The 16,304-nt window shown below is 36.4% G+C and overlaps 2 protein-coding genes across 4 annotated transcripts in view; one reads left to right on the top strand and one right to left on the bottom strand.

The window, feature by feature from the left end:
• The window catches only part of DBF4 (DBF4 zinc finger), a 33,358-nt gene extending 22,270 nt beyond the window's left edge, over positions 1-11,088 (top strand). For 2 of the 3 annotated variants that reach the window (XM_058425095.1, XM_058425092.1), the window contains exons 9-12: positions 1,459-1,587; positions 1,998-2,112; positions 5,508-5,632; positions 7,755-7,809. In XM_058425095.1, coding sequence (XP_058281078.1) covers positions 1,459-1,587; positions 1,998-2,112; positions 5,508-5,632; positions 7,755-7,764 — 379 coding nt within the window. In that variant the 3' untranslated portion in view covers positions 7,765-7,809. Of the gene's footprint in view, positions 1-1,458; positions 1,588-1,997; positions 2,113-5,507; positions 5,633-7,754; positions 7,810-8,411 lie in introns of those variants that run through there. The other variant, XM_032761163.2, reaches the window with a different exon arrangement.
• Positions 1-16,304, bottom strand: part of SLC25A40 (solute carrier family 25 member 40) — a 129,992-nt gene that overhangs the window by 90,803 nt on the left and 22,885 nt on the right. The gene's annotated exons all lie outside the window — the stretch shown is intronic.

Below are 16,304 nucleotides of genomic sequence, written 5' to 3'. Positions count from 1 at the left end.
CAGCCTGGGGGACAGAGCGAGACTCCGTCTCAAAAAAAAAAACAACAAAGTAAGAGGTCTCAGACTTTCTGATTTCAAAACTTACTGTAATGCTACAGAAATCAGAACAATTTGGCATTGGAATAAAGACATATAAACTGATGGAATAGAATAGAGAGCCGAGAAATAAACCATCACACATATGGCCAAATGATTTTCAACAAGGATATGAAGATAATTTAATGGAGAAAGGACAGTCTTTTTAACAGTGTTGAGAAAACTGGATATATACATGCAAAAGAATGGCATTAGACTCCTACCTCACGTCGTGTTCAAAAATTAACTCAAAATGGACCAAAGACCTAAAATGGTAAAACTCTTGGAGAGAACATAGGGGAAAAGCTTCATGCTTCGTGACATTGGATTTACAGTGCTTTCCTGGACATGACACCAAAAACACAGATTACAAAAGATAAAATAATTAAATTGGACCATATCAAAAATATAAATTTCTGTGCCTAAAGGGATATAACAGTAAAAAGGCAACCCAAAGGATGGAAGAAGATACTGCAAGTCATGTGTCTGTTTCTTTTTTTCAGCTTTCTCAGGTTGAACAAGTCATATATCTAATAAGAGTGTTAATATCCAGAATATATAAAGAATTACAAGTCAACAACGAAACAACCCAATTTTAAAAATGGGCAAAGCACTGAATAGACATTTTTCCAGAGGCGATACACAAATAGCCAATAAGCATATGAAAAGATGCTCAACATTACTAATCATTAGGGAATTGCAAATCTAAACCACAGTGAGATACCACTTTACATTATTTAGGATGGCTACTATTAAGCAGCCAAAAAGTGTAAGTAATCCAAGTCCATCAGCAAATTAATGGATAAACAATATGCAGGATGTGTGTACACACACTCAATGGAATATTATTCAGCCTTTAAAAGGAATGAAATTCTGACACATGCAACATGGATAAACCTTTAAGACATTATGCTAAGTGAAATAAGATGAAAAATACTGCATGATTCCACTCATGAAGCACCTACATTAGTCAAACTGATAACAAGAAGTAGAATGGTGGTTTTCAGGGGATATGGAGAAAGGATATTTGGGAAGTTACTGTTTGATGGGTATAGAGTTTCAGTTTTTGCAAGATAAAAATACGTCATCTTACAAAAGATGGACGGTAGCAGTGATGGTACCACAGCATTGTGAATACTTAATGTGACTGAATTATACACTTAAAATAGTTAAGGTAATACATTTTATGTGTATTTTACCACAATTTTAAAAATGTTTAAATGTTAAAAATGTTAGGCCTGAAATTGATTTTTTGAAGGGAAGCCTAAATAATTTCTGTTATTTCAGATTCCAGCTTAATTATATGATTTTGAAATACAAAACTTTAAACCTTTTTTCTTTAATCATAAAGAAGCTCATGTATTTGTCTTTTTATTCTTTTAGACTTTATAGGCCATTTTATCTTCAGCTGACCAATATGCCTTTTATAAATTATTCTATTCAGAAGCCCTGCAGTCCATTTGATGTAGACAAGCCATCTAGTATGCAAAAGCAAACTCAGGTTAAACTAAGGTTGGTTTGAATCTTTACTTTTAGAAGGAATATTCAGAATTTCATCTCAATTTTTCTTTGCAAAGATTTGAAATAGTTTGGTTTATGCCATAATGGTTATTTGTGTTTGTAATTACTATACTGATTACTTTTATAAGTCTGAATCTGTTTAGATGGAGGTGGGGAGGGTCTTAAAATATTTGTAAATAATGAAAATGTGTAGTTTATCTTGAATGATCTGAAATATTCTCCAGAATATTCATTAAATCTTTAGTTTGCTTCTCAATATAGTATAAAGAAATATGATTAAAAGTACTTGCTGATATAAGTCTCTGCAAATTATGCAGATTGTGATAGTTTAGGACAATAAATTTTAAAAGTTATTCCTTAGGTTCAGCGGTTAATTCTTTACCATGTATTTCTGTCATCAGAATCCAAACAGATGGCGATAAGTTTGGTGGAACCTCAATTCAACTCCAGTTGAAAGAGAAGAAGAAAAAAGGATATTGTGAATGTTGCTTGCAGAAATATGAAGACCTAGAAACTGTAAATGTGATTTTATATTTTGGGGGCTTCTTTCGAAAACTCTGATACTTGTGTTTTAAATTTTAGCTTGTTATTCTGATGGAGATATTTTACATTTTAAGAACTCAAGAGAGGAAATGAGTATTGAAAATGAATTTTTATTCAGCAAATACTGAGCATCTACTACATACTGATCACTACTCTGGGCAAACAGCATTGAACAAAACAGACTTAATTTTTTGCCATTGTGAAGATTATATTCTGTAGGGTGGGGGTGGGGTAGGGGTGGAGATAGGTAACCACAGGATAAAAGAATAATAAAAATGTATAGAGAGAATATTAGATCAGTGCTATGAAAAAACAGAACATAAGAATGGGGATGTTGCTATTTAGCCTAGACAAGGAACACATAACTGATAAGGTGACATTTGAGTAGATACCTGAGACAAATGAAGTAATGAGACCTGGATATTGAGATAAGCAAGTGCAAAGGTCCCAATTTAAAATGATTGATGAGACCAAGGAATAGATATTGGTAGTCCAGACTAAGTGCTAGTAGAATTGCTGAAACATGGTCAGATTGTGGATTTGTTTTAAAGGTGGGACCAAGAGGATTTGCCAATGGATTGGATGTTGCAAGTGAGGGAAAATAGTAGTCAAGGGTTACTATAGTATTTTGAAACTTAGCAATTAAAAACTGGGCTTATTATTTATAATGGGAAGAGAAGAGTTGAAAGAAGTAAAGACCATTGAGGTAGCAGAAAGAAATGGAAGAGTTGCAAAGGGTATATAGGATGAAAATAGGGGAACTATTATAGTTTGTAGACTGATGAAAAGAGCAAGAGCTATGGATTCAGGCTGCCAGGTTTGAATCCTGGCTCCCTGGCTGTGTGACCTTGGACAGTGTTTGGCACATAGTAAGTGCTTATTGTTAGCTGTTATTTGAATAATTTTTTACGTAATAGATAGGTTTGTTTTGGTGTTTGGTTTGGTTTTGGTAGAAAGATGGTGGGAAAGTTAAGGGGAAAGAATAATAGTTGAACATATCTGTCTTCAGACTCTGAATTGAAGTTTGTTTTATAAACCAAAATATATTAGTGTTTCGTGTCAGTTTTTTTTTGTTTTTATGTAATAAACGAAAAAAACTATGGTTAGTCTAAAATTGCTTTTAATCAGAAGCTAAAGTATCTCAGAAATATTTCCCCTTCCTGAAAATCATTTTGAAAATTAAAATTACAGATTGGTCCTGAAGTTTTACTTTGCTGATGTAGCAACAAAATAATCTAGAATGGATGTTTAATTTGGTGCTCAGAAAATGTCGAGACTAAAAAATGAAACAATTGTTCAATGGTTGCCACAAAGAAGAAAATTAGTGAAAGCAGATGTTGAGATTAGAGGTTGGGATTGAAATTTAAGGTCATGTTTTTACAGTTTTCATTTATATGTTTCTTAGTTGCTAAGAGTAAAGAAATTTTTTTTGAATGTTAGGTTTCATAATGATTCAATTCCACTTGTATCAAGGGATTAATTAACAAATATTTTTGAGTACTGGGGAAAAAGCAACAGATAAGGCGGACATCCCTACCCTTATGCACCTTATGGTCTGGCAGAGTAGATAGATACAATATATGTATTTGCAAGTGTGATGAGTTTCACAAAAGTAAAGTATGAAGTGCAATGGGAATAAATAATGAGGTTATTTAACCTAGAATGAGGGTCTCAAAAGGCCCAACTGAACACAAGTGACTTTTTAAATTAAGACTTTTAAGAATGAGTAAGAAGAACTTAATGGAAATTAGAGGGGAACTAAATAAAAGTTGGAAATTTTTCCTTCCCAGAACATTAATAGACTGAATCTGAGCTTACAGATTTGATGTTTCCTTTGAAATTTTAATAATTCTTATTACTGGGCATATATAATTTGTATATGGTAAAGTTTGCAAATAGGGAAGGAATACATGTATATTCCAGGATGCTAGTTTTTGGAAATGTAATAAAATCATCAAAATGTAAAATTGCATGAAACTAGGGAAATAGAAATTAGTCTCTTTTATGGTAATCTAGAGGAAGCTTCTAAGTACAGTTCCCTCCCTGATCAGCTGACAGACAAATAATAAAGTTAGGGTAGAGATTCCACCTATTCACAAGGAACTTTGTTTCCTGTGAATTTTATCTCACTTTGCTGTGAACTTGTTTACTTTTGGTTTTGACCACTCTTTTTGTTTTGTTTTTTGTTTTTATTTGAGATGGAATCTCGCTCTGTTACCCAGGCTGGAGTGCAGTGGTGCAACCTCAGCTCACTGTAACCTCCATCTCACGAGTTCCAGAGATTCTCCTGCCTCAGCCTCTCTAGTAGTTGGGACTACAGGCATGCGCCTCCACGCCTGGCTAATTTTTGTACTTTTAGTAGAGACGGGATTTCACCATGTTGGTCAGGAGGTCTCGAACTCCTGACCTCAGGTGATCCGCCCTCCTTGGCAACCCAAAGTGCTAGGACTACAGGCATGAGCCACTGCGCCTGGTGGTTTTGACTACTCTTAAGAATGAGAATAACTTCTGTATACCCTGTTATGAGCACTGGGTAATTGAGATCATTTGTTTTGTTCATTCTGAAATGTGTTCTTCAATTATGAATCTTGGCTTTTTTAGTACTTCTAATGTGATTCATGTGTTTAATCTACTTTCTGGATTCTTTTATGTTAACTTATATTTCATTCATTTATTATTCTATAATCTCTGCCTTATTTAGTGATAATTGCATAAAGACAAAGTAATAGAGGGAAACATGTTTTCCAAGATGTTACTGTTGTCTCTCTGTATCTTTTTTTTTTTTTTTTTTTTTTTGAGTCGGAATCTTGCTCTGTTGCCCAAGCTTGAGTACAGTGGTGCCATCTTGGCTCACTGTAACCTCCACCTCCTGGGTTCAAGTGATTCTTCTGCCTCAGCCTCCCAAGTATCTGGGACTACAGACACGTGCCACCACGCCCGGCTGATTTTTTGTATTTTTAGTAGAGACAGGGTTTCACCATGTTGGCCAAGCTGGTCTCAAACCCCTGACCTCGGGTGATCTGCCCACCTCGGCCTCCCAAGGTGCTGGGATTACAGGCATGAGCCATTGCGCTCGATCTGTGTCTTCGTTTTCTGTCATAGCTCATTCTTTTCAGTTCCATTGTAACTACAAATTAGTACTTGTCTTTTCTTACTGAAGACTAAAAACCAAAGTAGTTTTACTGGCTTCTCAAAAGTGACTATTTTATTTTAAACGTCTTTTGAAGTCTAGTAAAGGGTATTATCTTTGGAGTAGTTATTGGAAACCTAATTTTAGGGGCATGAGAATGTCAGAAAACCTTAATTAAAAAGGCATCTCTTGGTTTTAAAATACAATTTTTTGATACATGTTTTTAATTTTGTTTTAGCACCTTCTAAGTGAGCAACACAGAAACTTTGCACAGAGTAACCAGTATCAAGTTGTTGATGATATTGTATCTAAATTAGTTTTTGACTTTGTGGAATATGAAAAGGACACACCTAAAAAGAAAAGGTAATTAGTTTTATCAACCTAAGTTTTAAATTCTACTAGAAGGCCGGGGTGGTGGCTCATGCCTATAATCCCAGCACTTTGGGAGGCTGAGGCAGGTGGATCCCTGAGGTCAGGAGTTCGAGACCAGCCTAGCCAACATGGTGAAAACCCGTCTCTACTAAAAAAATAAAAAATTAGCTGGGTGTGGTGGTGCGCGCCTGTAATCCCAGCTACTTGGGAGGCTGAGGCAGAAGAATCACTTGAAACCCAGAAGGCAGAGGTTGCGGTGAGCCAAGATTGCACCACTGCATTCCAGCCTAGGTGACAGTGAGACTCTGTCTCAAAAATAAATAAATAAATTATACTACAATATTGAACTATTAAACTAAAAATAAACACAGTTTGCCTGTTCTTAGAAGGAATATGTATTTTCAGGATGTAAATATGGTTAAAAACCAGTAAGTTCTTCCCTTCCCTTCTTCCTTACTATCAAAGATCCTTACCTTAGACTACTTTTAGTTCCATTCTTTTTAAATTTTCTTTTTATCTAAAACTTTTCCTTTTTAAAATTTTTTGTTTTATTTTGAGACAGTCTCGCTCTATCACCCAGGCCAGAGTGCAGTTGCGTAATCTCGGCTCGCTGCAACCTTTGCCTCCCAGGTACAAAAGATTCTCATACCTTAGCCTCCTGAGTAGTTGGGATTACAGGCGTGTGCCACTACACCCCACTGATTAGTCTCATTCTTGACATTGTAGTTTAGAAGGAGTTGGCTGACTTTTCCTGTAAAGAGCCAGATAGTTGATATTTTAGGTTTTGTGAGCCTTAAGATCTCTGTTGCAGCTAATTAGCTTTTTTGTACAATGGATATGACTGTATTTTGATACAATTTTATTTGGAAAAATACACTGACGTCTGGATTTTGTCCACAGGCTATATAGTGTATCAGCTCCTGTTGTAGAACCATAAAGTTTACCATTTACTCAGACTAAAACGTTTTATTGAACTTTTAGGTAATATTGAAGAGTTTTAAGAAACCTTCCTCCACTTGCCTCTTAGGTCTTTATATTTTCACTAAATATCTTTGCCTAAACCTTATGATGGGTATATTTACTAAAGGTACTGACAGGACTTTTAAGTGTGAATACAGTACTGCTCAATGTACACCAACTGCACATAGACAAAAATTGTCCTGATTAGATTATTTCTATAAACTTACAAAGAGAAATGCTTTCATATGTATATACCCTAGAGGTGGTAATAACTCATTTAGTCTTTATTCTTAGACTAATCTTACTTAAGACATAAAGAAGATTAGAAATGTGATACCAAGATACAGCTTCTGAAAATTAACCAGAAAGTTTTTTTACTTCAGGTAGAACAGTTCTTAAATCCCATATTTCTGTGACATTCAGAATGGTTTCATGACTGACTTAATATGGATTTGAAGAGAAGGCATATTTCCAACTATTAAAACTATGTGGGCTACTGTGGCTGGGTGGGGTGTCTCACACCTGTAGTCCCAGCACTACGAGAGGCCGAGGTGGGCAGATCACTTGAGGCCAGGAGTTCCAGACCAGCCTAGCCAACGTGGTGAAAGCCCGTCTCCACTGAAAAAAAAAAAAAAAAAAAATTAGGTGGTGGCACATGCCTGTAGTCCCAACTACTTAGGAGGCTGAGGCACAAGAATCACTTGAACCCGAGAAGCGGAGGTTGCAGTGAGCTGAGATCAGGCCACTGCACTCCAGCCTGGTTGACAGAGAGACTCTGTCTCAAAAAAAAAAAAAAAAAAACCAACTAAGTGGCTACTCTAAGAACTTATAATTCCCTAAGAACTCAGTCTGCAGCAAAATTCTGAGCTCTAGTATTGGTTGTTCCTTAATTGTCACTTCTGTGGGCAAGTCTCCTAAACATCTTGGACTTAAAAGCCATGTTAGACTATTTTTTTTTTTTTTTACATTTTTTTATTGCCCATTTGTTCAAAGAGAATTGTAAGTAAATGTATGAACAAGATAAATAAAAAAGAACATTCTGGTTGAAGGGGCAGGAAAAAATGTATTATTTCTCACAGTTAATCTGTGACATGCGGAGCATAAAATGTAATTGGTGAGCTATTAACTTTTTCTCTAATTGTATGTTGTTTAGGTTTGTCTAATACAGACTGGCATTTCAGGGATATCAAGATGCTCCATGAAGAAACTAATTTTAGGTCAAATAAGTTTGAAGCTTAAAATTACAACTTTGTCACCTTTGAAAGTATAAAGATACTAAGTTTCTAGCTCACTTTGATATTAAATATTCTTAAATGTAAATTTAAAATATATGTTTTTGCCATAGGTTTCTCAGTAAATACTTATTCTCCATATTGCTAAGTAAAATGAAGAGTAAAATGTGCATTAATGTAAATCAAAGCACAGAAGTTACGAAATTGTTCAGAATAATGAAAGCAAAATTAGGGGCAGACTCAAATCCCTTTACTATCATCTTTCTTTCATTTACATGATTAAAGTAATTTTAAATGTCAAAATTCAGGATATTGGTTATCTCTGGGAGGGAGGCAAGGAATGTAGAGGAGAAGAGAGGTACAGTAGAGTTTTCAGTGATATCTGAAAAGTTGTATTAGTTTAAAAACAGCTCAAGTAAATTTGGCAAAATGTTAAGATGTTTGTATTTTTGTAAAATTTCCTAAGTTAAATAGGTTTCTTAAAGATTATATAATGTTTTTGCTAATTTAATTTCTAACTAAGGAATTTGTTTTGATAGCAATTATTTTAATATTTTTCTTTTATTTTTCCTACAAAGAATAAAATACAGTGTTGGATCCCTTTCTCCTGTTTCTGCAAGTGTCCTAAAAAAGACTGAACAAAAGGAAAAAGTGGAATTGCAACATATTTCTGAGAAAGATTGCCAGGAAGATGATATAACAGTGATGGAGCAGAATTTCCTGTATAAAGAGACCCAGGAAACTGAAAAAAAGCTTCTGTTAATTTCAGAGCCCATCCCCCACCCTTCAAATGAATTGAGAGGGCTTAATGAGAAAATGAGTAATAAATGTTCCATGTTAAGTACAGCTGAAAATGACATAGGACAGAATTTTACACAGCTACCTCTACATAAAAACAAACAGGAATGCATTCTTGACATTTCCGAACACACATTAAGTGAAAATGACTTAGAAGAACTAAGGGTAGATCACTATAAATGTAACATACAGGCATCTGTACATGTTTCTGATTTCAGTACAGATAATAGTGCATCTCAACCAAAACAAAAGTCAGATACTGTGCTTTTTCCAGCAAAGGATCTGAAGGAAAAGGACCTTCATTCAATATTTACTCATGATTCTAGTCTGATAACAATAAACAGTTCACAAGAGCACCTAACTGTTCAGGCAAAGGCTCCATCCCATTCTCCTCCTGAGGAACCCAATGAATGTGACATCAAGAATATGGATAGTTTACCTTCTGGTAAAATACATCGAAAAGTGAAAATATTGTTAGGACGAAATAGAAAAGAAAATCTGGAACCAAATGCTGAATTTGATAAAAGAACTGAATTTATTACACAAGAAGAAAACAGAATTTGTAGTTCACCGGTACAGTCTTTACTAGACTTGTTTCAGACTAGTGAAGAGAAATCAGAGTTTTTGGGTTTCACAAGCTACACGGAAAAGAGTGGTATATGCAATGTTTTAGGTATTTGGGAAGAGGAAAATTCAGATAATCTGTTAACAGCGTTTTTCTCGTCCCCTTCAACTTCTACATTTACTGGCTTTTAGAATTTAAAAAATGCATATTTTTCAGAAGTGATAAGGATCATATTCTTGAAATTTTTATAAATATGTATGGAAACTCTTAGGATTTTTTTTACCAGCTTTGTTTACAGACCCAAATATAAATATTAAAAGTAAATGTCTGCAATTTTCTACAGAATTGAATGCCTATTATAGAAAAATTACAGAATAAACTTGTGACTGGTCTTATTTTACATTATATATATGTTCATAATTGTTTCCTGAGAATTACAATGAATAATAATTTGCTTTGTCACTGAGAACCACCAGTGAAATGAAATTTGGGGAATATCAAACTTAGCATTATACATTTGGATATTCTAGTTGTACTGTAAATTTTAAAAGATTCTCAGGATAACATGACCTTGCCTTGAAAAACCTAAATTTCATACAGAAAGGAAAAATACATTTCTGTGTTTGAATTCTGGAAATCATCAGAAGTATTGACACTTGAGGGTCACTGATGGACCATGCTAGTATTTTGGTGCTGAGTAATTAGATTCTGTATAGGGGTAACTGGAAGCCATGAAGGAAAGACTTAACCAGGCTACCAAGTGGAATATAATTTATCTGCTATTTTTAATTATTTACCTTTGTAAATAACTTTGAGAATATTCAAAAGTTGACTCTCCAGTGGCTCACGCCTGTAATCCCAGCACCTTGGGAGGCCGAGGCACGCTGATCACGAGGTCAGAAGATCAAGACCATCCTGGCCAACATGGTGAAACCTTGTCTACTAAAAATACAAAAAATTAGCTGGGCGTGGCGGCATGCGCTTGTAGTCCCAGCTCCTCCCTCCAGAGGCTGAGAATTGCTTGAACCTGGGAAGTGGAGGTTGCAGTGAGCCAAGATTGCGCCACTGTACTCCAGCCTGGGTGACAGAGTGAGACTCCATCTCGAAAAAAAAAAAGTTGACTCTACCCCCTAATTTGGTAGGAGATGAAAGAGAAAAGGATGGCATTGAATTACAGATGCAGTTTTGGGATATATACAAGGATTGTCTTGATCTGGCACTTACTGATAGAATCATTTGGAGAAGAGAAAATTCAAATATAAGAAATTTCAAGGCCGGGTGCGGTGGCTCACGCTTGTAATCCCAGCACTTTGGGAGGCTGAGGCGGGCGGATCATGAGGTCAGGAGATCGAGACCACGGTGAAACCCCGTCCCTACTAAAAATACAAAAAAAAATTAGCCGGGCGTGGTGGCGAGCGCCTGTAGTCCCAGCTACTTGGAGAGGCTGAGGCAGGAGAATGGCATGAACCTGGGAGGCAGAGCTTGCAGTGAGCCAAGATTGCGCCACTGCACTCCAGCCTGGGCAACAGCGAGACTCTGTCTCAAAAAAAAAAAAATTTTCAATTTTAATCTGTGGATATAAGGCATTTGCCTTTGAGTATGTTCTTGTAGGAGTAAGACTACCACCAGTGACATTCAATTGGTTCTATTGCATAGTACATGAATATATAGTCACTAAAAATTAGGTTACTGGTCTTAATTTTTTTGAAATATATGATTCTCAGTACAGGACTAATTCATATGCTTTTCCTGCATACATTATGTTGACAACATAATGAACATCCATGTCCATATTTGGACAAAATGAACACTGGCTTTTTAATACCTTTGTTTTTCACACCAGTACCTGAAGTAGGCTCAATAAAAGAGTCTTTACAGTGCATACATGCAAACCCTGTTTCCATTGTAAATTATTAATCCATTTTCTATTACAAATACATGTATGTATGTGTAAATATACATAAGGTTTCGTAGACAACCTTTGAAAAATCTAAATGGAACTTGGAAAATTATTTGCAGGTTTATTTGCCTTTAGTTATCCGTGCTCCCCAAATTTTCCAGATAACTGAAAGGTAGGTAAAGTCACTGTATGATCCTCTGACTTTAAGAGTAACAGTGTCTGGCTGGCGCGGTGGCTCATGCCTGTAATCCCAGCACTTAGAGAGGCCAAGGCGGGCAGATCACGAGGTCAGGAGATCGAGACCATCCTGGCCAACATGATGAAACCCTGTCTTTTCTAAACTACAAAAAATTCGCTGGGCATGGTGGTGCGCTTCTGTAATCCCAGCTACTTGGGAGGCTGAGGCAGGAGAATCGCTTGAACCCCGGAGGCCGAAATTGCCGTGAGCCGAGATTGCGCCACTGCACTCCAGCCTGGCGACAGAGCGAGACTCCGTCTCAAAAAAAAAAAAGTGTCTTCAACTTGCAGTGGTACTCTGGGCATCATTTTACATTAAGTTATTAAGGAGAAAAAGTCTGAACCCTTCAGTAAAAGTTGTTAAACTATTTTGACACAATATTGGAATTTTAGAATACCACACGGTCTTCATAATGAGTATTCAGCTTTCTTCAAGTGCTTAAATTTCAGTTTACTTGGAATAATTTCAGTTTACTTGGGCCACCACATACAGTTTGGATTGTGCTGTGCAGCTATGCAGATGGGCACCCAGCCAGTGAGATGAAGGCAGGTTATTTGCAGCAAGTAGTGTGTCCTGGCAATGAGGTGCATCTACCTAGAGGTAGGGGTAGTTTTTCCTAATTTTTAGGAAGGCACAGCCAAGGTAGTGTTTACCCAGAAGGTGCTTTGCCTTTTTGTTTTTGTTTTTTGTTGTGTGTGTGTGTGGTTTTTTGTTTTTTTTTGTTTTTTGATACTAGGTCTCTTGTCCAGGCCTGGTTACCATGGTGCAATCAGCTCATTGTGGCCTCAGACTCCTGGGCTTAGCTGCGCACTGGCTCATGCCTGTAATCCCAGTACTTTGGGAAGCTGAGATAGGAGGATCACTTGTGATCAGGAGTTCAAGGTCAGCCTAGGCAGCATAGCTAAACTTTGTTTTTACAAAAAAAAAAAAAAAAATACATATATATATATATATATAGCAGGGTTTGGTGGCATACGCCTGTAGCCCCAGCTAATCAGGTGGCTGACATGGGAGTATCACTTGGCTTGAGCCCAGTTCTTTTACTTTTTCTTTTTTCTTTGGTTTTTTTTTGTTTTTTTTTTTGAGGGATGGGTTTTTGGTGTGTTGTCTAGGCTGGTCTGAAACACCTAATCATAAGTGATCCTCCTTTTTTGTTTTTAATCTTCTAATAGCACTTATGGTTTAGTTCCCTGATTTGTTCACAAAAGGACACTTAATCTTTAATGTAGCAAAGTATCTTGAAACATAGGAATCTTCAGAGATCAGCAAGGTAGACAGGAAACTTGGTTTGCTTGATAGAAAGTGACCTGCATTGCCAAAATTGTCCAGACAACAAATCCCCAGCAAGCACAGGATAAAGTAGAATTCTGTGATTTCAAGAGTACCAAAGTTAAAAGATGTTAGGAAAGAAAAGAAACAGGCACCCTAATTAACTTTCATCTAAAGGTAACAGGTAGTATAGCATTCAAAGTTGATGATTCCACATTTCTAGGGGTGCCCAGAGCAACACCAGTGAAGACAATTTGATACTGCGACTGAAAAATGAATGTTTATTTTTCTAAGATATACAAGTACACAGTTGTAGCAAAAGGTGTATTTCACAAAAATCATTATCTCTTAAATGGTTTTTGAAGCCACTGACTTCTCTGCATGCATAGTTTAGTATTATGTCTAATACTAGAATAATTTGTGGAATCATATAGATGCTTCTAATTCTAAAATTTGTAATTTGTATGTAGAGAAACCTAATGAATGTGCAAGCAAATATATATGTTTAAAGGAGGCGTAGAAAATAATTTTATGTGTAAAACTCTGACCTAAAACCATTGAATGTGAACACTTATTTCTGGAAATGTAGGATTATTCTGTGTTATCAGAATTTGGGGGTTTTGTGGGGGGGTTTTTCTTTTTTTTTTGAGACGGAGTCTTGCTCTGTCCCCCAGGCTGGAGTGCAGTGGCGCCATCTCGGCTCACTGCAAGCCCTGCCTCCTGGGTTCACGCCATTCTCCTGCCTCAGCCTCCCAAGTACCTGGGACTACAGGCACCCGCCACCACGCTTGGCTAATTTTTTTTTGTATTTTTAATAGAGACGAGGTTTCACCACGCTGGCCAGGATTTTTTAAAGCACTTAGTTGCTAGGATGGATGTGTACTTCTATTCTGCCATCTAAAGGATATATTAAAATACTCCAGGTTAATACATGTTATTTAAATATTACCAGCTTCTATAAATGCAGTTTTGATTGTGAGACCAAAGACAGTTTTATGTTACATTTCAATCAAAAATCATTCCAATGCTGTTTCATTAATAAAGTGAAATGTAAGAATGATAGGTCTTTTCCTATAAGAGATGGAAAGGTTCTTAAGCATAATAATGAATGTAAACTAAACCTCAATCTTAAAACCATGAGTTTGCCAAGTAAAAAAGGTCTAAAACAATGCCAGTCACAGAGTAGTTTGCTCAAGAGATACTAATTGGACCCAAATTACCCTAGATAACAACCACTATGGACTTGCCTGTATTAAAGTTATAGTGTGACAAATAATATACTATACATGAGCCATGTGCTATAATTACATTATTTGCCACGGAAGATGTCAGAGTCTGCGGAGGAAGAATGGCATAGTACAAAGACAAACCAAACGAAATGGCCATTTAGCCTTTTAGCTGCATTAGTTATAGGGAATGTCAGAACTTAGGTCTTGCTAACAATATTTTTAATTAGCATTAATTTTGTAGGCAGTATTTGAGGAAAGTAGCCTTTTTAAAATCCCATAGCAAAAAAAAAAAATTAAAAAAAAAAATCTAGGGGCAGCTCTGGGCAATTAAAGAGGCAAAAACAATGTGCCAGCAAAAAGTAATCCTCTGCAAGAAAAAGGTATGCCGATTTTGAACACTGAGATAACATGATGGAAAAAAAACACACATATATACTTAGCCATACTTATTGAAGAATATGACCAATTCCTTCATGAGAAGTCAAAATTATCAAAGTCCCTTTATATTATTTTTGTTTTACTTGGTTATGCTTAAATGTACAGTAGCATTTAGCTTTTGTACTATAGTATAAGATTAGTTGTCTTCAGTTCTGCTGACTTCCTCGAATCTCAAAGGATATTGGGAATAGGTGAACCCAGTCAAATTATGAAATTCAGTAAAACCAAGAAAGGCACCATCTGTAGAAATTTCTAACAAAGCTTTGTTTTTGGTTTTAAAAATCACTTTGACCACATGCTCCAATGTATGTGTGTGTTGTATCACATGTATGTTACTCTACTAATATATATATCACTGCAAACTCTGCCTCCCAGGCTCAAGCGATTCTCAGGCCTCAGCCTCCCAAGTAGCTGGGATTACAGGCATGCATCACCAAGCCTGGCTAATTTTTAAGGGATAAAATACATGCAACATTTTTTCACCAATGATACTGATACCTTTGTGCTCTCACCAAAAATGCCATTAAAATATTTGACCAAGAGTTAAAGAAACTATTCAAAGTAACTAGATAGCCAAGTCTTTTTGCTTTCTCATTAGAAATTCTCATTAGAAAATGTTCTATGATTGAATATTTTGAAGAGTCAGGGATTTTTGTTTTGGGGTTTTTTTTTTTTTTTTTGAGACAGTCTGCTCTGTCGCACAGGATGGAGTGTAGTGGTGCAATCTCAGCTCAGCATGAGCCACTGCACCTGGCTATTTTTTTTTTATTATTTAAAAATAAAGTATAAACAGTGCTTTGCCATGTTGGTCAGGCTGGTCTCGAACTCCTGGCTTCAAGTGATCTACCCGCCTCAGCCTCCCGAAGTGCTAGGATTACAGGCGTGAGCCACTGCGCCCGGTCAAAAATTCAGTTATTTCAATACTTGGTTTTTATGGTTGTCATAGCTCAAACAAAAACACACAAAATACTTGGATCCTACATTCTTAGCTCCATTTGCTAAATTGTAATACTAATTTTACAGTCCAGTTCCCCAGGAATCCCAAATATTCATTGAAATCTAGTTAGTAAGCTTTCAGATGCCTGAGATTAATCAGTTTTCAATTAGAAGGTCTTTTGGAAGATTTTTAAACAGGACAGAAAATTCCGTTTACAAGTATGAGTGTTCTTACAGTGACATGTATTTTCAGTAATAAACGTATGTAACCAATGGAAACATTTCCAAATATTTTTTTCAAAATTCTCTCATTATGTTATGATCATTTCAAAAACAGTTTGTTCACGTATTGTTAACATTTAACTTGAAGGGATAAAGTGAATGGTTTGGTGTTCCCCTACCCAAAACTTTTGAGGCCCTCAAGACCACATTAGGTACCCCTCATACCAGTCCCATAAAATATTTTGTTTACCCTGTTTTAGCACTTTCAGGCAGTATAAAAACTTCTTATAGACAAAAGTCTATAAAAAGTCATACCACGAGGCCCTCATGGTATGACTTTTGGGTTCCCACAGGAGGCAGACTGAGATGGAATTTGGTATGCAGATGTTTTCTAAGGGGTGCCTTTGGACATCAGTTGACCCCCAGGGAGCTTTTCAGAGTTGCTAGGTGAAGATGGCCAATAAGTCATTTGAGTATGGGTCACTCTAGGAAGGAGCATGACTCCTGAGCTGACACAATCCCTGAAGGAGCTGACAGAAGTTGAAAGCTGTTTACTGTCAGTACTCCCAGAAGCTGGGGCAACAAGTTACTGAAGAGGGATCAGGATCAATTAGCCCACATAGTGATTCTGCCTGTTGGGTTATTGGCACAAGGAACTCAAAACAGCCGGGTGGTGGTTGCAGCTTATAATTCAACAGGTGTCACTGAGGTAGGAAACACATTCAAAAGGGTCAAATAAGTGATGGCAAGCAGGTCCACTCCTGTTCCACTCATGGGTTGCCAGACTTATTTTGTTGGGGGCATAGCACCATAAAAACATCTTGAACCCCAACTCTATACTGCATCTTAAATGATACCCTATTCTCAAGAATATCA

This window comes from Hylobates moloch, unplaced genomic scaffold (assembly GCF_009828535.3).
Source record: "Hylobates moloch isolate HMO894 unplaced genomic scaffold, HMol_V3 SCAFFOLD_1, whole genome shotgun sequence".
Lineage (NCBI taxonomy): Eukaryota > Metazoa > Chordata > Mammalia > Primates > Hylobatidae > Hylobates > Hylobates moloch.
Note: the sequence above shows the minus strand (reverse complement) of the source record. Positions and strands in the feature narration are given on the sequence as shown.